General features: G+C 38.8%; 3 protein-coding genes across 38 annotated transcripts in view; 2 read left to right on the top strand and 1 right to left on the bottom strand.

The window, feature by feature from the left end:
• Positions 1 to 25,182, top strand: part of LOC146451955 (uncharacterized) — a 52,240-nt gene extending 27,058 nt beyond the window's left edge. For 3 of the 15 annotated variants that reach the window (XM_085098339.1, XM_085098341.1, XM_085098343.1), the window contains 7 exons: positions 12,254 to 12,367; positions 14,197 to 14,258; positions 14,442 to 14,520; positions 15,153 to 15,231; positions 18,765 to 18,843; positions 22,234 to 22,312; positions 22,681 to 25,182. In XM_085098339.1, the coding sequence (XP_084954465.1) occupies positions 15,208 to 15,231; positions 18,765 to 18,843; positions 22,234 to 22,312; positions 22,681 to 22,846 (348 nt within the window). In that variant the 5' untranslated portion in view covers positions 12,254 to 12,367; positions 14,197 to 14,258; positions 14,442 to 14,520; positions 15,153 to 15,207 and the 3' untranslated portion in view covers positions 22,847 to 25,182. Of the gene's footprint in view, positions 1 to 12,253; positions 12,368 to 14,196; positions 14,259 to 14,441; positions 14,521 to 15,152; positions 15,232 to 16,167; positions 16,206 to 16,266; positions 16,343 to 18,764; positions 18,844 to 20,141; positions 20,167 to 21,027; positions 21,106 to 21,751; positions 21,857 to 21,882; positions 21,975 to 22,233; positions 22,313 to 22,453; positions 22,532 to 22,680 lie in introns of those variants that run through there. The other 12 variants (XM_085098342.1, XM_085098345.1, XM_085098338.1 and 9 more) reach the window with 10 other exon arrangements.
• LOC146451957 (uncharacterized) lies at positions 99 to 7,893 on the bottom strand. 22 transcript variants are annotated; one of them, XR_014859886.1, is made up of 10 exons: positions 7,214 to 7,832; positions 6,685 to 7,023; positions 6,543 to 6,574; positions 6,043 to 6,080; positions 5,397 to 5,434; positions 3,206 to 4,585; positions 3,092 to 3,129; positions 2,444 to 2,484; positions 1,236 to 1,273; positions 99 to 415 (listed from the first exon to the last, which is right to left on the bottom strand). XR_014859886.1 is itself a non-coding variant. In XM_085098480.1 (8 exons), the coding sequence occupies exons 4-6, from the start codon at positions 3,353 to 3,355 to the stop codon at positions 2,445 to 2,447; spliced, it is 228 nt and encodes a 75-aa protein (XP_084954606.1). In that variant the 5' UTR covers positions 3,356 to 4,585; positions 5,397 to 5,434; positions 6,043 to 6,080; positions 6,155 to 6,502; the 3' UTR covers positions 99 to 418; positions 1,236 to 1,273; position 2,444. The 22 variants fall into 22 exon arrangements, 10 of the variants coding, with proteins under 10 accessions (XP_084954606.1, XP_084954605.1, XP_084954611.1 ...); XR_014859882.1 differs by lacking the exons at positions 6,543 to 6,574; positions 6,685 to 7,023; positions 7,214 to 7,832 and adding an exon at positions 6,155 to 6,498 and having other exon boundaries at positions 3,206 to 3,253; positions 3,562 to 3,599; positions 3,700 to 4,585; XR_014859888.1 differs by lacking the exon at positions 6,685 to 7,023 and having other exon boundaries at positions 7,214 to 7,813.
• On the top strand, positions 8,025 to 9,142 carry LOC146451956 (uncharacterized). The gene is made up of 3 exons (XM_085098488.1): positions 8,025 to 8,265; positions 8,360 to 8,440; positions 8,683 to 9,142. The coding sequence occupies exons 1-3, from the start codon at positions 8,133 to 8,135 to the stop codon at positions 8,685 to 8,687; spliced, it is 219 nt and encodes a 72-aa protein (XP_084954614.1). The 5' UTR covers positions 8,025 to 8,132; the 3' UTR covers positions 8,688 to 9,142.
• Positions 25,183 to 27,943: the final 2,761 nt, after the last annotated feature.

Genomic DNA, 27,943 nt, shown 5'->3' with positions numbered 1-27,943 from the left:
AATTTACAAGCATTTGAGAGTCTCAAGCTGGCGGATATAACTATGAATTCACTATAAACCCGTGCCCCTATGTTAATTTTCATTGAACACGCAGCATGTTGACTTTTGAAATATTTTAATCCTACACTATACAGAAAACGAAAAAATCGAAGTTAACAATGTTTTAAAACGTGAATACTAAGCTACAGTAACATTTTTGAATAGCAAGCTTATGTTTAAGTGAACATATGAAACTCAGAGCAGAAAAGTTCTGAATACACAAGTTGTCTACATCTTTCATACTAAGCTACGGTAACATTTTTAAATAGCAAGCTTATGTTTAAGTGAACATGTGAAACGCGGAGCAGAAAAGTTCTGAATACACAAGTTGTCTACATCTTTCTTGTTTCCGTCTTCCTCTTTCTTTATCCTACATCTGCTAAGAGAAATAGTGGTATTACTCAAAGTTGTTTCTGTAAGGTGCAAGTTGAAGAGAATAAAACAAACTTGAAGTAAAGTTGATAATGTATTCTGTAAACTTGAAATACATGTTCACACTGTCACCATTGAGTCCTTCAATACCGCTTTCACTGTTTCTTCGATGAAAGCGCACCAGTAATTTCTTGATGCGGTGCTCTCGCGTTAAAGTAAAAGACGAACGTGAAAAAATGCCAAATCTTAACATGAGACATCAAGAGGAATCGCAGTTGAAATTGAAGAAACGAAATCTAAAGGAATCAATCAGTAGCTGGACTGCGCAACAGATTTAAATAGCATCTTTTAGACCAAATTATAAATGCGCCATCTTGTAAACTTGTGTTTAAGCCAACTGTTCGACAACAAATATTGCACTAAGAAACGGAGACGATCGCATTCCAGTCAAAAGGTTTAAGTAAGCTTTTTTACGGAAATTTTTGGGAATTGATTCAGGATTCAATATGGTTTTATTGTGTTCCTCAATAGTGATAAGCTTACTTCAGAGGCGCTGTAATTTACAGATGCTTCGGTAAGCACATTTTCGATGACGAAGCTTCCTCGTCGGCAAGTTGCTTGAAAAGAATTAGAAAATACTCCCCCTCAACTATCAGTGTGAGTATGTTTGTATGTGATGACAAACTGGTAATTTTTTTCTCAAATTGGTGGCAATAAAGCCTTTAAGTTGTCTTTTAGGATCATTTTGCGGACGCGCGCTCGAGCGGCGCGCGGTTTGGATAGGGTGGCAGTAGAATCAAAAGAGACAGCAAATCCTACATTACCTTTTCTCTTTACTGTATTGAACAATTCTCCCACCAAGCTGTAATGGAAAGGAAAAGACGTAGGTCAGGTAGTTCACTAAATAAGGGCGCAAAGCGCAGTTGTACTGACAATCTCATAACATTTAACCTCGTTCAATGCAACTGAGAAGCGTTTGGCTCGAAAATAAATGACTTACAATTTTTGGGTTCTGGCTTTGGAGGCGGTTTGGGTGTGGGAGGTGGATTAGGCTGATTAGGTGTGGGCTTTGGTGGCATTCTACCGCTGTTGATCTGGGGATGAATTCTTGGTGCCTGCTTACTCTATCTTCAATGTCCTCGTATGGCGAGTAACAGGTTCTCTTATAGGAAGGGAGGCGCAAGGAATTTCGTTTGATTGGCCAACATTTTTGCTGACAAAGCATTTCGACAAACACAACAATAGCTTTTAGCTTTGTTTAGCTGCGACGCAAGATCCCTTTAGTTCTCTTTTAATCGGTTGCAAGCAGAGACAACAAACTCGAATAGTATTCACACTGTCACAATACCGCTTTCACGGTTTCTTCGATGAAAGCGCGCCAATAATTTCTTAGTGCCGTGACGTTTTCGTGCTCTTGCATTTAAGTAAAAGACGAACGTGATAAAATGCCAAATCTTAACCTGAGACATCAAGAGGACTCGCAGTTGAAATTAAGGACAAAATCTAAAGGAATCAGTCAGTAGCTGGTTTGCTTCAAAGACTTTCATAACATCTTTTAGTTCAAATTTTAATGCGCCATCTTGAAAACTGTTGTTTAAGCCAGGTGCTCGACGACAAATATTATACCAAAAAATGGAAACGGTCGCATTTCAATCAAAAGGTTTAAGTAAACTTCTTTTACGGAAGCTTTTGGGAATTGATTCAGGATTCTATATGGTTTTATTGTGTTCCTCCATAGAGACAAGCTTACTTCAGAGGCGCTGTAATTTACAGATGCTTCGGTAAGCACATTTTTGTTCACAAAGCTCCCTCGTCGGCAAGTTGCTTGAAATAATTAGAAAATACTTTCTCTCCACCATCAGTGTGCGTATGTTTCCGATGCGATGACCGAATGTGAATTTTTTTACTCAAAATGGTCGCAATAAAGCCTTAAAAGTTGTCTTTAAGGATCATTTCCCGGACGCGCGCTCGAGCGCGCAGTTTCAGCCGGGCGGTAGTTGAAGCAAAAGAGACAAAGCAAATCCTACATTACCTTATCTCTTTACAGTATTGTACAATTCCTCTTCAACCAAGCTGTAATAGAAGAGAAAAGATGCAGGTCAGATGGTTCACTAATAAGGGCGCGAAACGCAGTAATTGCACTCGCAATCTCATAACATTTAGCATCGTTTGAGGCAAGAAGCGTTTGGCTCGAAAATAAAGGACTTACAACGCGAATCTGGCTCGCTTGGAGGATCGTCGGGGTAGTCAGCATCGTTGGACTCATTAGGTTTGGCTTTTGGTGGCATCCTAGATCTGTTGGTGAGTGGATGAATTCTTGCTGCCTGCTTTCTCTCTCTTCAGTGTCCTCGTATGGCGAATAATAGGTGCTCTTATGAGAAGGGAGGCGCAAGGCATTTCGTTTGATTGGCCAACATTTGCTGACAAAACATTTCGACTAACACAACAATTGTTTTTATCTTTGTTCAACTCCGACGCAGGATCCCTGTAGTTCTCTTTCAGTCGGTTGCCAGCACAAACAACAAACTCGCGCTTTGTACAGACAAATAAACTTAATTCTTCAATTCTGCATTCTTGGCGGGAACCCGCCATATTGAGAGAAGCAATTATATCAATTCCGTAGCTGAATTTTTCTTCTGACGCTGTTTAGTAGTGAAAATAATAACGGAAACTTTCTTACCTCCTGTCTTCATCGTAAATGGCAGGACGGATCGTAAGCTGAAATAGAAAACAAAACAAATCTCGTTAGTCTGGTCAAAGGGAACTAGACGAAAAATATCACAATGTCACTCACATCCTCCCCATCCGCCTGAACTCTGCTCACACTTGAAACTGCCTCGGCCTGTAGAAGAAGTACGAGTAAAATTGTGCAACAACAAGAACCCGAACTTCCATCACTAGTATCGTAGGTAGCATCTTTGCTTGAGTTTCCTCTAGCAGACATGGTTAAACACTAAGGCGTTTTCAGGTTCTTGAAAAGATTTGGGAGACAGAGCCTTCTCTCAGGTTTAAGTTTTGAAGAAGACTGCGGCTTTTATAAGTTTATGGCGCGCCGACGAAAGGAATTTTTGTTCAGAACACGAGACTGCATTCGATTGGTTAAAAGTTGACAGTTTCTTTTCATTGAATTTCTGCACACGTGATTCTTACCTTTCGAGGCCAGATGTTACATCACTGTATCTCTCTTTCTAGGAAAGAAATGAAATATTGTTGTCACAAGCACGCGTAAACGTAATAAAGTTTTTCTTGATTAAACAAGACCAAATTGAGAGACATAAACATACTGACCTTACGCCTCTTTGGATCAACCAGGAGAACGCTACACATGAAATTGATCATTTACAATCTTTGATTGACAAGTTTGCGCAACGCGTAACTAGATCAGTTAATTGCCTGAGAGAGTTTTTTTAGATGAGATATAGATATATTTTCACAATTTTTGTAATCATACTGTTATAATCTTCAATCCATACTACTGTGTGCGTTTATGAATAAAATGGACAAAAACTGACCAATTGATTTCTTGGTCTGTTGTTTGCTATCAGCATCACAGCATAAACCTTAAAACTCCTCGCTGAGACTTCGATTGCGTTGGTCTACAGAAACGTTTGAAATCTACGGATCTCCCTCTCATAGTTGTACCATAAGCCCAAGCGCGAGCAGATAGGATCGAGCGAAAATTATTTAGCAGGGAATGTTGTCTTGATGTATATACCCACATTCTCCCAAGACCTGGGGAAAATTTGTTAATCGACAAGACCAATTGGTATTTCGATCTGAAAACGTAAAAGAATTTCAAGCATTTGAGAGTCTCAAGCTGATGGATATAACTATGAATTCACTATTACCCTATGCCCCTATGCTAAATTTCATTGAACACGAAGCACATGTTGACTTTTGAAATATTTTAATCTTACACTAGACAGAGCCCCAAAAAATCGAAGTTAACAATGTTTTAAAACGTGAATACTAAGCTACAGTAACATTTTTGAATAGCAAGCTTATGTTTAAGTGAACAGATGACAGACAAACAACGAAACTCGGAGCAGAAACGTTTTTGAATACACAAGTTGTCTACATCTAACAGTCCATTTAAAATCAAACAAATGTATCATAAATTAAACACAGCATATATTTCTTGTTTACGTCCTCCTCCATCTTCTTTATCCTACGTCTGCAAAGAAAAATAGGGATATTAAAGTTCTTTCTCTGAGGTGCAAGTTGAAGAGAGTAAGCAACCTTGAGGTAAAGTTGACAATGTATGCTGCAGACTTGAAGTAAATATTCACACTGTCACCGTTAAGTCCCACAACACCGCTTTCACTGTTTGTTCGATGAAAGCGCGCCAATAATTTCTTAATGCGGTGACGTGTTTGTGCTCTCGCATTTAAGTAAAAGACAAACATGAAAAATGCCAAATCTGAGACATCATTCAAGAGGAATTGCAGTTAAAATTAAATTAAAGACATAACATCTAAAGGAATCAATCAGTTGCTGGGTTGCGTCAAAGATTTTCATAGCATCTTTTAGAACAAATTATAAATGCGCCATAAGCCAACTGTTCAACTACAAATACTGTACCAAAAAACGGAAACGATCGCATTCCAGTCAAAAGGTTTAAGTAAGCTTTTTTAACGGAAGCTTTTGATAATTGATTCAGGATTTTCAAATGGTATTATTGTGTTCCTCCATAGCGATAAGCTTACTTCAGAGCCGCTGTAATTTACAGATGCTTCGGTAAGCACATTTGGTTGACGAAGCTCTCTCGTCGGCAAGTTGCCCGAAAAAATTAAAAAATACTTCCTCTCCACTATCAGTGTCTGTATGTTTCTGATGTAATGACAAACTGTGCATTTTTTCTCAAAATGGTGGCAATAAAGCCTTTAAAGTTGTCTTTAAGGATCATTTCCCGGACGCGCGCTCGAGCGCCCAGTTTCAACAGGGTGGTAGTTGAAGCAAAAGAGACGAAGCAAATCCTACATTACCTTATCTCTTTACTGTATTGAGCATTTCTCCCACCAAGCTGCAATAGAAAGAAAAAGACGCAGGTCAGATGGTTAACCAATAAGGGCACAAAACGCAGTAATTGCACATTTAATCTCATAACATTTAGCGCCATTTGATCCAAGAAGCGTTTGGCTCGAATATAAAGGACTTACAAGGAGAATCTGCGGTTCGTGGCTCGCTTTGAGGAGCATTGGGGTAGCCAACATCGTTGGACTCATTAGGTTTGGCCTTTGGTGGCATTCTACTGCTGTTGGTCAGTGGTGAGTTCTTGGTGCTTGCTTACTCTACCTTCAATGTTCTGGTATGACGAGTAACATGTGCTCTTATGGGTGGCGCAAGGCATTTCTTTTGATTGACAGCTAATAGTTTGCTGACAAAGCATTACGACTATCATAACAATAACTTTTAGCTGGATGCCGGATCCCTGTACTGCTCTTTTAGTCGGTTGCAAGCAGAGACAAAAAACTCGCGCTTTGAACAGACAGATAAACTTAATTTTTTTAAACGTGGATTCTTGAAAATAGCGCGGGAACGTGCTATGTTAATAGAAGCGATTATATTAATTCCGTAGCAGAATTTTTGTTTAACGCTGCTCAGTAAAAGTAATAACGGAAACTTTCTTACCTCCTGTCTTCATCGTGATAGGCAGGACGGGCTGTAAGCTGAAATAGAAAACAAAACAAATCTCGTTAGTTTGGTCAAAGGGTAAGACGGAAAACATAACAATGTCACTCACATCCTCCCCATCCGCCTGGACTCTGTTCACACTTGAAACTGCCTGGGCCTGTATTTCCAATCGTACAAGTGCGACCATTGCCGCCAGAGCCCGAACCTGTATCGGTGTTGGAAGAACCATCACTAGTATCGTAGTCAGCATCATTGCTTGTGTTTCCTCTAGCAGACATGTTTAAACACTAAGGCGTTTTCTGGTTCTTTAAAATATTTGGTAGTGGAGTAGACAGAGTTCTCTCTCAGGTTTAAGTTTAAAAGAAGAGATAGCGGCTTTTATAAGTTTGTAGCGCGCGAACGAAAGGAATTTTTTTAGAACACAAGGCTGCATTTGATTGGTTAATACTTGACAGTTTCTTTTCATTGAATAAGTTTTCTGCACACGTGACTCTTACCTTTCAGATATTACATCACTGCATTCCTCTTTCTAGGAAAGAAATGAAATATTGTTGTCACAAACATGAGTCAACATAATAAATTTTTTTATTCTTTAAACGAGAGAAAAATTGAGAGACATAGAGACATAAACATACTGACCGTACGCCTATTTGCATCAATCAGGAGAACGCTGCACATGAAATCGATCAAGAAGTCCATTTGTGCGAGCATTGTTAGCTTGAGAAGCGCGCCACAAAGGGACTCTCCCTAGTGATCGAACGTTCGGTCGATCAATAGTTTGATGGATATGGAACCACATTCGATTCATCTACTGTGACGCTTACCAAGAGTGCCAGAACATAACGTGCATTTTGAAGAAATCAATCGCTGCGCATTTTAACTGGATACTCTTTCCGTCGAAATTCATTTCCTTTCCTTGAAGCGCAAAGATTCAGTTTTGCTCCTTTCTATTCCTTGCTCCCCTTGTCTTTTAGTCCGCTGTCAATCAAATGAATTACAGAGGGGTTTGACACACAATGCTCTATTTTAAGTGCTCTTTTTCACTTCCCGCAAAGACGTATTTGTTTTGGCGCGTTAAAAATGCAAAGTCATACCAAGTGATACATATTTCCTCGGCGATGAAAATGCGCCAACGAAGCACTTTCGAGAAAGCAATACGTCTACTCACCAGGCATTTTCTTCTCCTGTCTTTGTCCTCACAGCAGTGTTGTTGGATTTGTTTGTCGCGTTATATTAATACGCACTATGATATCAGCAGAAAACACGCCAAAATGGCTCCTCGGAGATGTTAACTATGTCTTCTGTTGATAGGGATTTCCGTGGGCCTCTTAGTCCCCTCGATGACATCATCGCTCCGTTTTGGCGGGTATTCATGCGAAGACGTTTGTGCTGACTGTGTGTTTTCTCTTTGTTGCCACCAAAGCACTTTTGACGCGATTAAATTTCTGCTTTCGAAGCATTTTCATAGTTGCTTTGAAAGCGTTTTTCAGTTTTGATCGGCAGGTGGTTTCGTCTCCTCTAGCGTAATTACCAAGACTGACGGAAATTTGAAATTTACCCAACTTTGGCTCTATAGGCACAAGCAGATTCTGCTGGCTAAACAACACTGAGTGTGGATTTGACCAAACTCGTCCCCTCTTGTAGCTGTTTTGGGACTAAAAGACAATTGCGCACTTTATAAGCGTGATTTCTAGAAAAGGGAAATTTATTCCCGAGGCCAAAATTGCTGACTTGGATTTCGGTTTCATTGCGTGGGAAACCACATCGCGTGCTATTTAATTAATGTCACCGCTATAATACTCTTTCAGTTTCCAGCACGTTTTTCCCAGCTGTCTTAAGTGGCCAATGTTGATTGGTTGGTATATTAAGCGCAGAAGCACGCGGTCATTCCATTGTCTCTGTTTTGCTTACTTGGCAATTTTCAATGACACCAAAAACCCCTACGCGCGCCAAAGATCCTGATTGGTCGAACGTTTGAGGTAAAAATATACCACTTGCCAGGGCTTTCCCCCATGTTTCAGTATTCATATGGTATTGAGGTTTCAAAGCACGAGTAAGTTGTCAGTGTCGCTTCGCAGCCAAACGCGATGGATCCTAAAGTCGAAAAGCTCTTGGAAGGAAAGTCGGACGACGAGAAGTTTCAAGCTATTGCTTTCTCATTTGCCTGTGTTTTGACGCGGCCAAAAGGGAACACGAGTCGTGAGGCGCCGATTTTTAGCGGTGAGTTTCGTAGCTGAGTTAAATCGCATTTTGCAGTCGTTGTCGGCTCCTTCTTACCACTTAATACTGAATCATTTTTATTCTGCGTTCACAGATAAACACGAAATGAAGAGAAAACCGCCAAGCAAGCCGAAAGTTTCATTCGAAGAAACGAGCGGCGATGAAAGTTCTTCAGGTATGTTATGTTTTTATTCACAATTTGTTTCAGCATTTAATCTTGGAAATATTTCCCTGTAGTTTCAATCTTATTTGCGACAAAGTATTCGAACAGCCTCGTTTATTATGTTCGCGCATTCAGCGATGTCCGAATGTGTGACTGATCAAATTATTTTTCGAATATTTAAGTCGAAACTTGTAGTTTTTTTTTAATTCTCAACATCGATTGTTCCATAACATTTTGTTTCTTATATCTTTCAGAGTGACAAATGAACGCGGCATGTAACGTGGAATAAAAACACTACAATGCTTCACTGATCATCGATGAAATCATCTGAGCTCAGATTTAGGGGAATTTTTTTTACAATGTTTTAATCCCTCGAGACAACGATTTGTTGCTGTTGTCATTTGGCCATTGTTCCTGATAAACGGAAGCAAGGCAGTTCTAGTCGAGCTACACACAATGGTGCTGAAATGGACCCTGTCAGCTTTTGACTCTGATGCATGTGCCAAGGACCTTGTGATAAATATTCTGAGAAGTAGAGATACATTTTATAAATATATTTAACGTAATCCATTGCCTGTTAGGCATGTGTCAACTCCTGCTCATGAATCTACCACGATCAGTTTCATTATCGGCTTTCGTCTTTCAACATATTACGGTTGTAATCATTGAGCTATGGCGTTGTGTTTGTTTGTCAATAAAGTGAATTCTCATAAACCGCTTTGTACCTTTTTTTGCCTGCTTATAATAATTATTGTGTGTTTATTATTTGCTAAATTAGCCGGTTCTGTACCGTAATCTTTACATTAAAGTGATCGACGTGTCAGAAAAGCACACGGCAGCTTTTTCTTTAGTGGCGCACAAAATTATTCGCTTTCTAGTTCACTATTTTGGAACGAGTTCTATTGTGATAAAATATGCAAAAAATCTAGGCTTACTCCGTTACTTCAACCCTCCGTTATTTCACACAACATGAAACTTAATTATTATTCCAGCAGGAAATAAATATGTTGGGTCTTGTTATGGTTGAACTTTCATTTACAAAGCAAATATTCAAAACTGAAAGTTTCTAGAAACTATTCCAAAGGAAATTTATATACGTTTAAATCCTAAAGCTAAGCTAGTTAAAGTAACGCACATTTGAAAATGGTTTCGGTAATTGTCCTATAACAAGAAAAATTTGCCATCGTAGCCAAGGATAACAGAAATATGTTTGTCTTCAGAAGTAAATTCATTTGAAATTGAAAGGTAGTGTTTCAAAGGGAAAAAAAATCCCCGGCATAAGTTTTGCACTTTGAGCAAAAACGTGTCCCGGCGAGTTAACGTTGGCACTATTTATAATTTACAAAAGACACGTCATGATCAATTGCTCTGAAACAGTGGTTTCACGTAAATTTCCATATGTTTTAGGGTTTAGGGTTTTTCCCCGTTTTTCTTGGTTACGTGATTGTGTTTTTAAATCGAGTCTAGAAGCTGTTTTTGATAGAAAAATGATTTAAATAACCGAAATTTGAATTACACACACAATCGATGACTGCATTTGTCACAAGGCGTTCGTTACTTGAACGAGAGAAGGATCTGGAACCTTCTCCGTGACGAATGCAGTACTGTCTTGTGGTTTCATCGACACAATTAAGTCGGCTAGCCTGCTAACTCTCTAAATGGTATAATTCCAATTTTTTTCTGGGGCAATAGGATGATACGCTTCTCGGACTTACATGTTACGGTAGAGCGGTAATTGATATATAATTTCTTATTCCATGGATGTTTGTAACTGCGATTGAATTCTGAGAATATTCGAGTGTAACGCAATGTGACTCGTTCGATTTGTTGCTTATTCGTAATTTATAAATAACACCGCTAGGATTTGGAGTTTTAAGGGGAATACCAAATTAGTTTTCAGTTTGTCTCACTAGAACATTCGATACGTTAAACGTTTTCGCTTGCTGAGGGAATTAAGTAGTTGTTTGTGGGTAATGGAAGTTCAAAGAGTATTAAATAATATAAGCAGGCAAAATATCTCCTTAAACGTTATTTAATGTTTAATCTCTGGGATATTTTTGAATCGTAAAACCCTGCAGTGTGATAGTTTTGCCTATCTTTTTTATATTGGGATCCCTTGTTGTTTAGCCATTTACTTCAGTTAAATATAAACAGAGTTAACGCTGCGAACTGATCCGCATGGTTTCAGTTTCACTTTTCTAAACGCTGTTGTCATAACATTTTTGCCTGGGTGAGCGTGACAGAAACGTGACCTAGTTCCCAGGGCCCTTTCAGCCCACAAATGGCGAGCGGGAAGACATGGCCGCGAAAAACCATGAAATAAAAACCAAAACATTAAAAAGATAGGGATTTTCTTCTAGCAGAGGAACTGTAACCCTGCTTAGACATCGAACTAAATTTAGCGTTATTCAAAGCCACTCTTTCCTTCGCCAAGAAGAAGTTAAGGCTTGTAAATGTGAAGAATCGTGCTGAAGTCCCACTCGGCCCACTATCGACACATACCAACTGAACGTTTAATACACGAATTAACGACAAGGAGTATGCTAAATCTTAGCATTTTTTAGATTTCCCTAACGTGTCTGCGAATTACATTCGCGTTTTCTGATTAAATTCGCGATAATTTCTACTCATTTAGTTTGTGTAATGTGGCTGAACTATCCAAGAGTCCCCGGGGGGGGGGGGGTACTCCAAAAAAAATTGGGTAGGGGTGTGCCGCCCGCTTCCCAAAACCCTTACCCTATTTATGACCAAAATCTGTGATTTTACCCACCCTATTTATGACCTGAAGTAGCTTCTAAAAAAAAAATCGAACCCAGGACTAGAGTGCAAAAATCTATACCCTATTTATTACCAAAGTGGTGGCAAAATGGCAAAAAGCGATACCCTATTTATGACCAAAACAGCCGAAAAACCATACCCTTTGGCGCCGCACATACCTATATAGCCCATATAAGGGAGTACCCCCCCCCCCCCCCGGCCAAGAGCTAACGTGGTAGGGGCGGCTTTAACGTTCAAAAATAGAAATGAAAGTGAATCATCATGCGTTCACGTTCTCAATGAAACCTTGAATGCGGTCACTTCACGTTGTTTTGCAGAGGACGGCAGAGACATGTACCAAAGAGTATAACGCACGTGCAGAGCCAGCGTTTTGCTGATTAAAACTTATTTTCTGACGTTCTCGTTGCCGCCGTCGTCGCTGCTTAAGGTTCCTAATATATCGAACACGAGGAAGAGTATTTCATGAGGACACCGCGGAGTGGTTTAAAAAAACGAGGCGCTACTGAATTTTTTAAACCAACTTTAAGGCGTTACACATTATCTCTATTCGATCTTTAATCCGCAGTTGACATATATTTGACTGCCTTCGTGGCGTATTTTTGTTTAATATGCCTCTCTGAAGGGTCTTCTGCCACAATCATCCTCTCGAGACACAAAGAGCGCGAGGGGAAGGTTGATGACTGAGTTGGGCGGTAACTTTCTTTGTCCTATTTTAAAAATAGGCTTCGTAGATTTGATGCGAATTAAGGCCAAAAAAGCTCATTAGGATAGTGTAGGAGATGAAGGGAGAAAAGTCTAAACAGTGATCTCTCTCATAAAACAGTTTTACAGTCCATTAGCTTGCCAGTAGTTCTTTAATCTAGGCATGTTAACGTATGCAATTACATACGGCAGAAGGGGCTTACATATATCACCTTTATTTAAACCTCGGATTTACAGAGTTGCTGTAGAGGCTAATAGCCCCGAGAAGAAATATATTAGACCTGCACCTTTCAAAAGCTCTGTTTTCGTTGGACTCTTGTAACCTGCAGCTGCATTGTTTCTTAGGTTGGGAGCATTATTCTGTGGTTCGTTCTTTTGTTCTCTCGACCAACCATGTAAGACGTTGCAATCGGTACAGGTCGCCTGTAATGAGTGCGTGTCAAAAGTGGGGAAGAGGAGGTGTTATTTGTGGGAAATCAATACGGTATTATAGCATAAAGAATGAAAGATACTCCGAGTATGTTCATTGTGTCAAAATATTTAGACAACAAATGACAGAAACTAAGTTGGAAACAAGTTTTTTCTAACTTAGTTTCTGTCATTTGTCATCTAAAAATTTTGACACGATGAACATACTCGGAGTATCTTTCATTCTCTCTGTACTGAACTTATCAGTAGGTACTGGGTATTAAAGCATCGCCTAAAAAAGTTTCAAAAGTACAGCGGCTGTTAAAATCGATATTTTATTCGCAAATTTACACTAGTTTTGAGTTGATACAATGGATTGATTCTGAACAAATGTGGATGTGAAAATGGTTGCTCGTTTCGTTACTTCTTTTTCTCTCTGTCACCTTTCTATGCAGATTTCTTTCCTTTTTTCCCCTTCTTCTTTTTCTTGCTGTATGGCCCGAGTTGCTTTCGTACCATCGCACCACGCCACCAAGATTGAAGCTGAGAAAAGAGAACAACGCAGAATTTAGTTTATATTAGTTGAAATAGTTATCAAAGATAAAAGTGCACCTAACCCCCCAATTTTTTCCGCCTAAATAAATCTTAGCACCTTTTCGAAACGCATTGAGCCTTTTTGCCCCTTTTTTCAACCAAATCTTGACTTTTTATAGGCTGTAAAAGTTACGAAATCTAGCCATCATCTGTCCCATGACCAAGCTAGTAACGGGCATGGGTCTATTCCTTACATGACGTCACAAACTGCTTTGCATGCATTTTCACAAAGACTTAATACAATGCAAATCAGTTTTTGACGTCAAGTAAAGAATAGATCCATGCCCTTAACTAGCTCAGTCATGGGACAATTCGTAACTTTTACAGCCTTTAAAAAGTCAAGATTTGGTTAAAAAAGGCGCCAATTAGCGCAATATGTTTCGAACAGGTGCAAAGATTTATTTAAGAGAAAAAAAATTGGGGGGCTAGGTGCACTTTAAGTGAGCGCGTTCGACGACACCTACGACTTTTTGACACAAATACAAGCGTGAAATGAGTCAGAGCCTTCCTTAATGTGTGACTCTGCCGCTGCAAAAGCAAAAGAATCTTCTTGGTGGAGCGCTAATGGGTAATCCGAACACCATAACTTTGAAATGAAAAACACACGCTTGGTCTGCTGAGTAGCGTTTACTTGAATGGTCACACTTACGGATTTCATCCATAGACTCAAAAGTTACAAGCAACTTGTAGAGCATTATAAACAGCACCACAGGAAAGTAATGCTCAGTAGCTTTCTTTTTAATGGTTATACATACTGATAGATACAATCATATGTTTATTGCGCTCCCTGAAAAGGATTTTCAGCAGCAATATATATAACACTAATTAGTTTCAAGTTAGGGACCAATCAGACTCAAAAGTTAGAATCCCGATTGAAACCTTAAACCTGAGAACACTGAAAAGGTTAGACACCTTAATGAGGGAATCATGGCTTTCCTTTGCCTCCGTTTTGCTCAGTTGCGTTTAAGTTGCAGTTGCGTTCAAGCCTGAATTTTTTTAAGGCTTTCTTTTCCCAACTACTTAAGTTCAGTACTAACTACGAGGATCTTTCTTCTATTTGATCTTTCATTCGCAGTTCACAATATATGTTTCATATATATATATATACATTCATTTATTCATCCTTCACGGGTATATTACGAACTCACAATATGACCAGCTCCCAGATGGCCTGATAGCTCAGTTGGTGGAGCACTGCACCGGCATCGCAGACGTCAGGGGTTCCAATCCCGTTCAAGCCTGATTAGTTTTTTTGTTTTTTGTTTTTTGTTTTTTGTTTTTTTCAGGCTTTCTTTTGGTAAAAGCTGTACCGGTAAATACTGACCCAAACCACATGTGTTTGCAGAAGGTACACTGTGTGATAAAAACTTTTCCAGGTTCTTTAATGACAAAAGCTTTGCCTGTTAACAAGAAATGCAGCTATAAAAAGGCTTCAGCACTAATGGTTTTTAACTTCATACAGCAAGTTGTTGATCGTTTGATTTTTTTTCCTTTTTTTATTTTTTATTTTTTTTATTTTTTTTGCTTTCAGGTGAAGGAATAGTAGACTCGAGCAGCCCTACCCGTTCTATGTATTGCATTAAGAAACGGCAAGTTCTGGATTGCAACAGGTTAATTGGCCAGTTAAAGGCACTGATCTTTGTTAGTTAGCCACAAGTATGGAAAAATGTGAAGCATTTCATCAATTTTCCATGGATTCCACACGTCCAGACATTCCCACTATAGTTTATACCGAAGAAATTCAGTATAACGTACACGTATATACATTAAAAACATTATGTTTTATTCAATGAAAGTATAATGTCTTTCAACGAGAAAAGTAGTTAGAAGCTTTGTTGTCTAAATACTCAGCATTTTAAGTGAGATTGTAATGTCCTTTTCTGTCTCATTTAAACACATTGAGATTATTATTTAAAACAAATGAAATGTTTCCAAATACAACAAAGCACAAATCTTTTAAGACATGCACGATTAAAACAAGAGATCTAACCTCATGTAAAGCTTTCTGTAAATAATTAAATCCACAGATGATTGCGGGAATTACACAGTCTGATTACAACTTTTCCAGGTTATTAAATGACAAACGCTGTGCCTGTCAACAAGTAATGCAGTTATAAAAAAGGCTTCAGCACTAATGGTTTTGAGCTTTATACAGCACAGTTGTTGATCGCTTGATTTATTTATTTATTTATTTATTTATTTATTTATTTATTTATTTATTTATTTTTTTTTTTACTTCCAGATGAAGGAATGGTACACTCGTACCGGTATGCCTTGCCTTTGTATGACAGTCATAAATGGCAAGTTCTGGCTTACAACAGGTAATTTTGCCAGTTTAGGGCACTAATCTTTGTTAGTTAGCCAGACATTCACACTATATATAGTTTATACCCAAGAGATTCAGTGTAACATACACATATTTTTTTTTTATATGGAATGCAAGTGCCTTGGAAAATGGAAAATGTATTTAATGTGTCTTTTCTACATTTAGACGTTCCACAGTTAGAACACTTTGCCAGTGAACCAGGAGTCCGAGAAGCCTTTTGTAGGCTCATGGAAACACAATCTGGTAAGGATTATTTAGTTTTTATTAAATGCTCTAATATGTATTAAATTACATTTTGATGACAATATAATCAATTTTGCAGCCACAGAAATACTGTGTTGCTTCCACCTTGCCACACACAGATTGTAGTTTTGAATTTTTTTTTATTTTCTAAAGGAGGGAGATCTCGCCCTGGATGAGGAAAAAAGATGTGGAAATCTGCTTGGTAGCCTGCCAGTGTTCCCTTCACCGACATCAACAACAACAAGAATCGTCCTAAATGCCACGGGCTAATTTTCATAATGGAATGCTATAGGAATATTGGTATCTGCAAGATCAGCCTGAGGAGTGTGAAATGATAGGAAATAGCCCTGATCACATCACTGAAATTCTAATTCCACCAGCATCAATACCTGCTGCTTCTATTCTTAACCCTCTCTCATTTACTCCTGAAGTTGCTACAAGCCCAGTTGGTCGTCCTGCTGCTTCTATTCTTAACCCTCTCTACTGTACTCCTGAATTTATGGCAAGCCCAGTTGGTCCTCCTGCTCCTTCGTCAACACTTGCTACCACTAATTCTCTAATACATACTAATTCCTTGTTTCTTTAATCGGGATACCTTAGTGATGACCAGCATGGCCAAGCTCGAGGAACAGAATGGGGATTAAAGCAGCTAATAAATAAAGAAATTAATTAATTAATTAATTAAAGCCCTTCATGCCAGTTAACTCAATTGTGTGGGAGCATCGGGTCAATTATTTCTCTGTGCAAGCTCCTTGATCTTTTATTTAGATTTTTTATTTACATTTGTGCAAGTGGCCTATGACAATGATTCCAACAAAAGGAATCAAATGGATAGGCGATATATGAAGTCCATGGAAATAAAAGTAAAGCTTTAATTTGATATTTATTTTAGTTATTTATCGGAATTATGGGCCGTTGTTCATGTTAGTGGTGTGGAGATGATAACTCCCATCCACCGGCTCCCCAGGTTGCGGATAGGGGAACGTCCTTCAGATATGGAGGTTACCTGCGAATATATTGAATAAGCAGTGCCTGACAAAATCACATGTTGCCATTTGGCAAGGCAAACTACTTAGTAGCCACCCTATAGCAGGGTTACGCTGAAGACATCGGCAGCAGGATGTTGGATTCAGGTAGATGCAGTATCAAACAGACCTGATTGCTGGATCTATTCTGAACGGGTGTCTTGCAGATGATCAATGAACAGACAATGGAAGAGACCCAATCATTCCGAGTTAGTAGAAAAGTGCGGCTGAGGGAGGAGTAGCGCCCCCTGTGCAATCCAGTAACCAAAAATCAAAACATCTAAGCCGGCAACAGATTACATGTTTCCGGAAGAGTTAAAAAACCGAAAAAGGGATCCTAACCTTAAAGAACACCTCCGGCCTAGAATGAATTGAAAGCGTTCTAACTCTGGTAGTGCATAATTCCGTATTTATGCAGACACCCTGGAAATTCTTTTGTGTCAAACATTATTAGTAAATTCATCCAAGAGTGATGTTCGTTTTCTGGTGAGATGCCTGTGAACCTTAAACTGGAAGCCTTGGTCTTTTTGGTTACCGAGTCTAATTTCATGATAAGATATATCGGATTGCAGATCTTTACCAACCAGTTAACTCGGTGGGACTCGTTAACAACTTTGCTCAAAAAGAACGCCGTTTTGCCACAGCAAACTTCCATCTACTGTCTTCTGGAATCAGAATACGGTTGTTGTTCTTTTAACAAGATGAAACCACAGAACTGTCACCTCTTGTCCTTGGCTACCAAACAAGATAATTTTAGTCTCGAGGATACGTTAATCATAACCGTCTGCCGAAATTCCCATACGGAAACGTTAGAAAAAAGGATTCGTCTTCAGCACACCTCAAGTATTATTATTGTACATTTTGAACATGGACTTAGAGATAAAAACTTCCAGGAAAATGTTATTCAACACAATGACAATACCTACAGATTGACTCAAATTGAGAAAGAAGGAGACGGATTTATCTGTTGGACACGGAACAGCGGTGCAGGTAAGGCGAATTTAGAAACGACATTTTTAAAGCTAGGAGAAGGCCCCACACAGAGGTCAGTAAAAGAAGTGAAACTAGAGATGGCGACAATTGCTCTATGGGAGGATTGTCAGGCAATGAGAGAATTATCAGGCTGCCGCTCTGAGACTAGTGTTTATGGAAACGGCTCGGGCAATTTATTGGAGTTTTCACCAATTTAATCCATTCCGCACCGTACCGAGGAAAACGTCTTTCCCGCAGAACTCTGGTGATATGAAGGTCAACACCATCAACAATCTCAGCGTCTTCCCTTGCCTTTAATATTTTACAATATATATGAAATAAAATTAGAGTACTAGCTGCCTGGAATAACCATAGGGGCGCTAGCGGAGCCAGGCAGCCAGTTAATGTAAGCATTAGTGAACAGTTAACGGTAGAAAAAAAAAAGGTTAACAGCGAGAAGAAATTAACAACCTCATTTGTAAGGAACCTTCATATGATCTGCTTTTTGACTGACTGAAGCATTAACGACTGATGAATATTTTACTAATAAATCAATCATTGGACTGGTTGGAGATTTTCTCCAAGGGTTTACATGATCAGCTCAGTAGATACAGTAAATTAGCCACTGTGAAGAGATTCAATTCCAACCAAGTTAATATAAGCTAGGTGGCCAATTTAATTTTTGTGCCTACATCCCACCAATGCAGCACTTCAGTTTGTCTATCAGAAAGTAGCCCTTTTGCTCATTTTAAAGTTTTTGTTTTTAGATTAACCATACCTAGCCTTTTCCTTTTATCTAAATTGAATATATTTCCAAAGCAAGCTGCTCAGACGGGCCTGATTTAGGAACAATGAACTGCACCTACTCTTTTTTATGACTTTCTTCAATGATAGTATAATATGTCTTTCAACTAGGAAAGTAGTTACAAGCTTTGTTGTCTGAATACTTAGCATTTTTAGTGGGATTATAATGTCCTTTTCTGTCTCATTCAAACACTTTGAGATTATTATTCTAAATTGAAATGAAATGTTTCCAAATTCAACAAACCAAAAGTCTTATAAGACATGCACGATAAAACAAGTGATCTAACCCCATGTTAAGCTGTCTGTAAATAGTTCAATTCACAGATGTTTGCAGGAATTACACAGTCTGATGACAACTTTTCCAGGTTATTAAATGATAAACGCTATGCCTGTCAGCAAGTAATGCACTAATGGTTTTGAGCTTTATACAGCACAGTTGTTGATCGTTCGATTTTTTTTCTTTTTTTGTTTTTTTGGCTTCCAGATGAAGGAATGGTACACTCGTACGGGCGTGCCTTGCCTTTGTATGGCCGTCATAAATGGCAAGTTATGGCTAACGACAGGTAATTTTGCCAGTTTAAGGCACTAATCTTTGTTAGTTAGCCAGACATTCGCACTATATATAGTTTTTACCCAGGAGATTCATTGTAACATACACATTTTTTTTATATGGAATGCAAGTGTCTTGGAAAATGGAAAATGTATTTGATTGTGCCTTTTCTGCATTTAGAGGTTCCACAGTTAAAACAACTAGAAACTGTACCAGGAGTCCAAGAAGCCTTTTGTAGGCTCATCGAAACACAATCTGGTAAGGATTACTAAGTAGTTATTAAATGCTCTAATATGTATTAAATTACATTTTAATGACAATATAATATTTTTTGCAGCCACAGAAATACTGTGTAGCTTCTACCTTGCCACAAATAGATTTTAATTTTTATTTTTAATTTTTCTCAGAGCACAACAAGATGACGGTGAAGAGAGCACCGGCAGTGAATCAGGTTTAATACCACCTGATCACCACCAAGAGTTCTCCCTGTCCGGGATTACGTTAGAGATCTCCGAAAAATGGTCCACAAAGCAGTCATGAAAGATGTTAATGTTTTAATATGTAGTGGAGTATTTACTTTTTTAACAAAGCGTAATTTATTACCTCACCTCCACTGAAACTAGATTAACGTATTTTATTGTGCATGTTTTGCAGCTAAGTTTTGCTATTCAGGATTAACCTAATACCACATTTTAATTTTCTAGCCTAGATTTATCACTGATTGAAGATCTTTTACAACTATTCGCCTTTTAGGCTGTGCAATGATTATTTTTAACAGGGAATTACTGTAGATAGTTATTTATCACGAGTTTGTATTATATTATTTATAAGATTGTTTAAATATTTAATTAAAAAATTTGTAGTTGCATTTCATACAGTTTTGGTGGTGATGTACCTTTTAGTCTCAGTAATTTTCAAATTAAATTTAATCATTTTCAGCTCTTCGTTTTTTTCCTTGGAACTTCATTAAAAATCAAATACAAGTACAGTTTCTAAAAGTCAACTTAATGCCTGGCCATTATCAGTTTTGTTGTAGATATAAACTTGTATTAATTTGGTGTGTTTTCATGTAGGGAGATCTCACCCTGGATGGGGAAAAGAGTTGTGCAAACCTCCTTGGTGGCCTGCCGGTGTTCTCTTCACCGACATAAACAACAGCAAACAGCGGCCCAAGAAAGATGACCTGATTTTAATAATGAAATCCTACAGGAATTGGAATGTGGAGCATCAGCCAAAGGAGTGTGTGGCAGATAGTCAGCCTCAAGATCTTCAGTTTCCAATTCCTGTAGGAACATCACCACCTGCCAGCACTGATCCTCGTGCATCTCCTCTTAAGGTATAAGCAAATTCCATTGAACATTCTGCTGGGTTTAAGGACGGTGCATCCCTACTTATAAGGAAGTATTACTTCTCGTGTGGTTTATGACTACGCGGGAAAAGAAGTAAAATATCAAACACGAGAAAGCGTGTTTCATCAGATATCCAAACACTTAGAAGTAGGTTGAAGAAACGAGGCGCAGCCGAGTTTTTTTAAACGACTTCGAGGTGTTTGGAAGTAAGAGAGAGAGAAATCAAAGCTGATATGTTTTTGGTTAGGCTGTGACTCATAAAAACTTAGCAAATAAAACTTATCTTCAATGGAGTTTCCTTGTTTTCTACGCTTGACTGTGGTTAAAACTCACGCTACCGGCAAGAAATTTTGGAAGGATGTTGCGTAACAGAAACAGAGCCACAAAATAGAAAAGGATAAATTTGTACTGGTTTGAGAGTCGTGCCGGTATCATGCTGTCGAAAAGTCTCAACCGGGACTTACTGGCACGTTTAGTACCTTTCTGAACTGCATTTTCTTTCATCCCATTTATGTCTTCCTCAGAAACATCAACGAATCGCTAAGCGGCCGTTTTGAAAATTAGTGCTCCCGGTGTAATTACCTTGCGTGAGGTGAATATACGAGGATATGACACAATCCTTAACCAATGAGATCAACAGAATCTCTATTATCACTTGAGTAGTTGTACTAATGGCACATATACAATGACCACTAAGCCAATCAAATTCCTGGAATTGCATTAAGCAATGATCCAGTTTTCAATGAATATTTGTATTAGTGAATCCTACTGGAAAGCTTAGACTGGACTCTGATATCTGAAATAACAGTATTTATATTTGTTGTTGTTGTTGTTTTTTTCTTTCACAGAACTCTGAATTTGAAGAGGTTATGAAAGAAGACAGTGTTGCCAAGAACAAGGCCAGAGGAAAAAAGAAAAAGGAAGAGGTGAAGCTCAGGGCCCCAGTTAAGCTGAGTTGGTTGCTGTTGCAACTGATTTTATTTTAACTGGGAGATGAAGCAGTTGCAATTTGGTCGCACTGTACATCGTGTTCTTTCCTTTGGCAAGAAAAATCCATGGAAAATAAGTTTTTTATTTGGAGAAGTCAAAGCTGATATGTTTTTGATGAGTCTTCTGAAACTCATTGAAAACTTATTATCTTTAGGCTCTCCAAATAAAAGAGATTTTTTGGGGGGTGGTTGGGGCATGCCCTTGTTTTCTACGTTTGACTGCAGTTAAGACTAGACACGTCGGTACCGGCAAGAAATTTTGGACGGGTGTTGTGTAGGAAATAGAGCCACAAAAGAGACATGGGATGATTTTGCATTGGTTTCAGTTCTTTATTCAAAACAATCAAGAAATATTGGTAGATCTTGATGATTTCGCTTTCCAAGAACAATCACAAGACAAATTAATGGTCGCAATTTTTTTTGGCATGGTATAATGGATCACATACCATGGCCGCTAAGCCAATAAATGATCCAGTTTTCAATACAAATGGGTATCAGTGAGTCAAGCTAGAAAGCCTAAACGGAACTCTAGTGTCTGTGATAAGAGTATCTATAGATTGCTTTGTTTATTTCTTTCACACAGTACTGTGCATATGAAGAAGTTGTGATAGAAGACCATGTTGCTATGGAACAGGGTAGAAGGAAGAGGAAAAACAAGGAAGAGGCGAAGCTTGAGGCGGTTGTTAAGGTTAGTTGGTTGCCATATGGCTATTGACTCCTTTTTCACTGGGAGGAATCGTACACTCGTACGGGCGTGCCTTGCCTTTGTATGGCCGTCATAAATGGCAAGTTATGGCTTACAACAGGTAACTTTGCCAGTTTAAGGCACTAATCTTTGTTAGTTAGCCAGACATTCACACTATATATAGTTTTTCCCCAAGAGATTCAGTGTAACATACACATATTTTTATATGGAATGCAAGTGCCTTGGAAAAAGGAAAGTGTATTTGATTGCGTCTTTTCTACATTTAGATGTTCCACAGTTAAAACACTTAAACACTGAACCAGGAGTCCAAGAAGCCTTTTGTAAGCTCATGGAAATTGATTTCTTTTTTTTGCTTCCAGATGAAGGAATGGTACACTCGTACGGGCGTGCCTTGCCTGTGTATGGCCGTCATAAATGGCAAGTTATGGCTTACAACAGGTAACTTTGCCAGTTAGCCAGACATTCACACTTTATATAGATTACCCTAAAGATTCAGTGTAACATACACATATTCTTATATGGAATGCAAGTGCCTTGGAAAATGGAAAATGTATTTGATTGTGTCTTTTCTACAATTAGATGTTCCACAGTTAAAACACTTAAACACTGAACCAGGAGTCCAGAAAGCCTTTTGTAGGCTCATGGAAACACAATCTGGTAAGTATTATTAAGTTTTTATTTAATGTTCTAATATGTATTAAATTACATTTTAATGACAACATAATTTTTTTTGCAGCCACAGAAATACTGTGTTGCTTCTCCCTTGCCACACAGATTTTAATTTTGAATTTTTTTATTTTCTTAAGGAGGGAGATCTCGCTCTGGATGGGGAAAGGAGATATGCGAACCTGCTTGGTGGCCTTCCGGTGTTCCCTTCACCGACATCAACAACAGCAAGCAACGGCCCAAAAAAGATGGACTGATAATAATAATGAAATCCTACAGGAATTGGAATCTGCAGGATCAGCGTGAGGGGTGTAAAATGATAGCAAATAGCCACGATCACAACACTGAAATTCCAATTCCAGCAGCATCAACACTTACTGCTTCTTCTTCATCTCCCAAGTTTTTCCCCTGGAACTGCATTTAAAATCGAAATTTGAAACATGCCTGGCGATTATTAGTTTGATTGTAGATGTAGACTTGTATTTATTTGGTATGTGTTTCATGTAGGGAGATCTCGCCCCGGATGGGGAAAAGATATGTGCAAACCTGCTTGGTGTTCCCTTCACCGACATCAACAACAGCAAGCAACGGCCCAAAAAAGATGAACTGATATTAATAATGAAATCCTTCAGGAATTGGAATCTGCAGGACCAGTCTGAGGAGTGTGAAATGATAGCAAATAGCCATGATCAAGACACTGAAATTCCAATTCCAGCAGCATCAACACTTACTGCTTCTTCTTCATCTCCCAAGTTTTTCCCCTGGAACTGCATTTAAAATCGAAATTTGAAACATGCCTGGCGATTATTAGTTTGATTGTAGATGTAGACTTGTATTTATTTGGTATGTGTTTCATGTAGGGAGATCTCGCCCCGGATGGGGAAAAGATATGTGCAAACCTGCTTGGTGTTCCCTTCACCGACATCAACAACAGCAAGCAACGGCCCAAAAAAGATGAACTGATATTAATAATGAAATCCTTCAGGAATTGGAATCTGCAGGACCAGTCTGAGGAGTGTGAAATGATAGCAAATAGCCATGATCAAGACACTGAAATTCCAATTCCAGCAGCATCAACACTTACTGCTTCTTCTTCATCTCCCAAGTTTTTCCCCTGGAACTGCATTTAAAATCGAAATTTGAAACATGCCTGGCGATTATTAGTTTGATTGTAGATGTAGACTTGTATTTATTTGGTATGTGTTTCATGTAGGGAGATCTCGCCCCGGATGGGGAAAAGATATGTGCAAACCTGCTTGGTGTTCCCTTCACCGACATCAACAACAGCAAGCAACGGCCCAAAAAAGATGAACTGATATTAATAATGAAATCCTTCAGGAATTGGAATCTGCAGGACCAGTCTGAGGAGTGTGAAATGATAGCAAATAGCCATGATCAAGACACTGAAATTCCAATTCCAGCAGCATCAACACTTACTGCTTCTTCATCTCCCAAGTTTTTCCCCTGGAACTGCATTTAAAATTTAAATTTGAAACATGCCTGGCGATTATTAGTTTGATTGTAGATGTAGACTTGTATTTATTTGTTATGTGTTTCATGTAGGGAGATCTCGCCCCGGATGGGGAAAAGATATGTGCAAACCTGCTTGGTGTTCCCTTCACCGACATCAACAACAGCAAGCAACGGCCCAAAAAAGATGGACTGATATTAATAATGAAATCCTACAGGAATTGGAATCTGCAGGACCAGTCTGAGGAGTGTGAAATGATAGCAAATAGCCATGATCACAACACTGAAATTCCAATTCCAGCAGCATCAACACTTACTGCTTCTTCTTCATCTCCCAAGTTTTTCCCCTGGAACTGCATTTAAAATCGAGATTTGAAACATGCCTGGCGATTATTAGTTTGACTATAGATTTAGACTTGTATTTATTTGGTATGTTTTTAATGTAGGGAGATCTCGCTCTGGATGGGGAAAAGATATGTGCAAACCTGCTTGGTGGCCTGCCGTTGTTCCCTTCACCGACATTAACAACAGCAAGCAACGGCCCAAAAAAGATGGACTGATATTAATGATGAAATCCTACAGGAATTGGAATCTGCAGGACCAGTCTGAGGAGTGGAAATGATAGCAAATAGCCGTGATCAAGACACTGAAATTCCAGCAGCATCAACACCTGCTGCTTCTGTTGTTAACCCTCTTCCAGTTAATCCTCCTGCTCCTTCATCAACACCTGCACCCATTAATTCTCGTGATTTTCCTCCTGGGGAACTGACAAGCTCCACTGGTGCTACGGCTGGATTAAGGGACATCGTGCAGAGGAGGAAGTTTGGCAGGGAGTCAGTTTTTTCTGTAGTGACAAAAAGCAAGCCGTTTTGGAAACCTGCGGAAAACTTAGTAAGACCCAAGCATCAAAGATGTTGATGATATTTCGACCACTTAAGGAAGATGCAAAAGACTTTCTTATTTTAACAATTTAATCCACCTACATGTAGTCAAGGATTCAAGTATTAACGACAACATTTAATGTAATTTGATGTAACCATTTGTAAACACAAATGTACCATTCAGTGACAAATTACTTGAATAGAACCTGGGGAATGGGGCTATAATAATAATTATTCCAGTTTGGTCTCGGTAATTTGCTAAATTCGATCATTTTTAACTCCCATAGATTTCCCCTGATTTCTGAAATTTGAAATATGCTTGGCCATTATCAGTTTTGTTGTAGATGTATACTTGCGTTGGTGTGTTTTCATGTAGGGAGATCTCGCCCTGGATGGGGAAAAGAGATGTGCAAACCTTCTTCAGCTTGGTAGCCTGCCGGTGTTCCCTTCCAACATCAACAACAGTAAAAATCGCCCAAAAAAGATGAACTGATATCGATAATAAAATCCTAGAAGGATTGGAATCTGCAAGATATGCCTGAGGAGTGTGAAATGATAGCAAATAGCCATGATCACAACACTGAAATTCCAGCAACATCAACACTTGCTACTTCTTCTCCAACTCCCAAGTTTTTCTCTCGGAACTGGATTTAAAATCAAGATCTCCGAAGAATGGTCCACAAAGCAGTCATGAAAGATGGTAATGTTGTTATATCAAGTGGGGTTTTTACTTTTTTTAACAAATAGCCCTTTTTTTCCTCAGCTCCACTGTAATTTGGATTTAACGTATTTTATTGTGCGTGCTTTTCAACTTATTTTACCATTCAGGATTACCCTTAAACCGGTTTGGTGGTATACCTGCGTTCTCTTTCCTTACATCAACAACAGCAAGCAACGCCCAAAACGCCAAGAGCTAATTCCTATAATGGAATGCTATAGGAATATATAGGTATCTGATGGATCAGCCTGAGAAGGGTGAAATGATGGGAAATAGATATGATCACAACACTGAAATTCCAATTCCACCAGCATCAACAACTGCTGCTTCTGTTTTTAACTCTCCGTCATTTCCTTCTGAAGTTTCTGTGTGTCCAATTTTTCCACTGGAAAATCTCATCTATTTGGGCTACGATTAGGGCCATACACACAAGCAAGGGCAAAACGCACATCGTGCCAAGAGAACTGCGCGAAAACAAAACGTCCAGCTGACCAACTTCCAAGGAGCCGTAGTACCATCATCTTAAGGATCATCATCCTTCTTCAGTGAGATTAATTTAGAGATAGGCCCCTTCTTGGCCTTAACCCAGAAATCACGTTCGTACTTAACCGCATAAACGTTTGGGGGACAGTCTAAAGTACAGGAGGCCAAAAGGAAAAAGAAACAGGAAAAGGAGAAGCTCCAGGCCTCTGTCAAGGCGAGGTGGTTGCTGTAGCAACTAATTTTTTTTTTTTTCAACTGGGAGATAAAGCAGTTGCAATTTGGTCACAGTGTATACACTGTGTTCTTTCCTTGGACGAGAAAATTGAGAAAAAATTCAGTGAGAACAATTTAGAGATAGGCCCCTTTCTGGCCTTACCCCAGAAATCACGTTCGTACTTAACCGGACCAATTTTTAGGGGACAGTCAGGCGGGCCTCCGAGAAAAACACGCCGAGGGACTGGACGGAGAGATGGAGCCTGCCTCAGATGGAGAGGCTGGCGCAACGGGATAGGTGTTCACGTCGGACCCACAACTATCAATTTTTACAACAGGGGCTTCCATTTCAATTTCCATTTTCCATTAGTATTATCAACATTTTTAACTGTTTTGTCACCACCACTGACGATGGATGCATAAGAACTACTATTATCAGCAGACAGTTTTTACCACTGTTTACAGTGGATTCCTTAGGAATAATATTGTTATTGCCACTGCTTACAGTGGGAGCCTTAGTACTACAATAATCACTATTAACATTTCCACTTTTTACAGTGGGAGCCTTAGAAGTATTGTTTACATTGCCACTGCTTACAGTGGGCCAGCTACCAATAATATCCTTATTACTACAATTATATTGTCACTATTAATATTTCCAAAACTATTTATGTCTTTTTTGGCACTGCAACTGTCAACAGTGACTACGTTCGAGCTAAGATCATTATTACTAATATTAACAACAGCGTTGCCACTGCTTACAGTGGTTACAACACTATTAACACTCACAAGCACATTTGAACTACCATTATCAAAATGAACTATTTGATCGTCATACAAAAAAATTCAAAATAGTAAAAACGGTACAAAAAAAGGCAAATTTGGAAAAAAGGCGAAGAATTTACTAAAAAAAAAATCGTTGAGAAAGAGAAAGGGCGAACGCAATGCACACAAAAAACGCACCGAAAGACACAAAAAATGCGTTCGAGTGTTCTTTAGGCTATTTCTTTTAATTTCGAACTCGAAATAACTTGTACTTTTTATAATTGAAGGAGAGTAACTTAAGCAAACCGTGAGAGTACCATGGAGAGAACCGAGCGAGTGACATTTGCCCACATTATAACCGCTTCATTGCGCATACGCGCATTCACGAGTGAAAAAGTAGTCGAAAACAATTTGGAAGGAACACGCAAAAAGATGAAGAGGAAATCATACGCGAAAGCAAGCGAAAAGGCACACGGAAGAAAAGTTATAATTTGGAGTAAGGGAAAAACAATTGGACTAAATACTACAATTGATATAAATAATTAGAGAAAACGCGCAACTGAAAAGCCAAAAGGCAACTACTGGTTGAGGTCACATCTACGCCTTAACTATAGTTAGTCTTCAGTTAAGACACTTATAACTATAGTTCTATATATTGGCAATTTGACCGCTTCTTAGTTTGTTCTAGAAATTTATGCTTCGATGATCCAAAACAAAATAATTAACTACAATTAAACCAAAAAAAAAAAAAAAAATGAAAAAAAGGTCAACCCGTTTAGGTCGGCCGGTTAAGGCACGAAACCTGAAGGGTGACCGGTCCGAGCGCTAGGCCAGAAAACTGGAGTAACGCCGGAAGAAAATACTCCGACCGGA

The sequence above is a fragment of the Pavona decussata genome, unplaced genomic scaffold, assembly GCF_977016875.1.
Source record: "Pavona decussata unplaced genomic scaffold, jaPavDecu1.1 SCAFFOLD_381, whole genome shotgun sequence".
NCBI lineage: Eukaryota > Metazoa > Cnidaria > Anthozoa > Scleractinia > Agariciidae > Pavona > Pavona decussata.
This window is presented reverse-complemented; position numbering and strand designations above follow the sequence as displayed.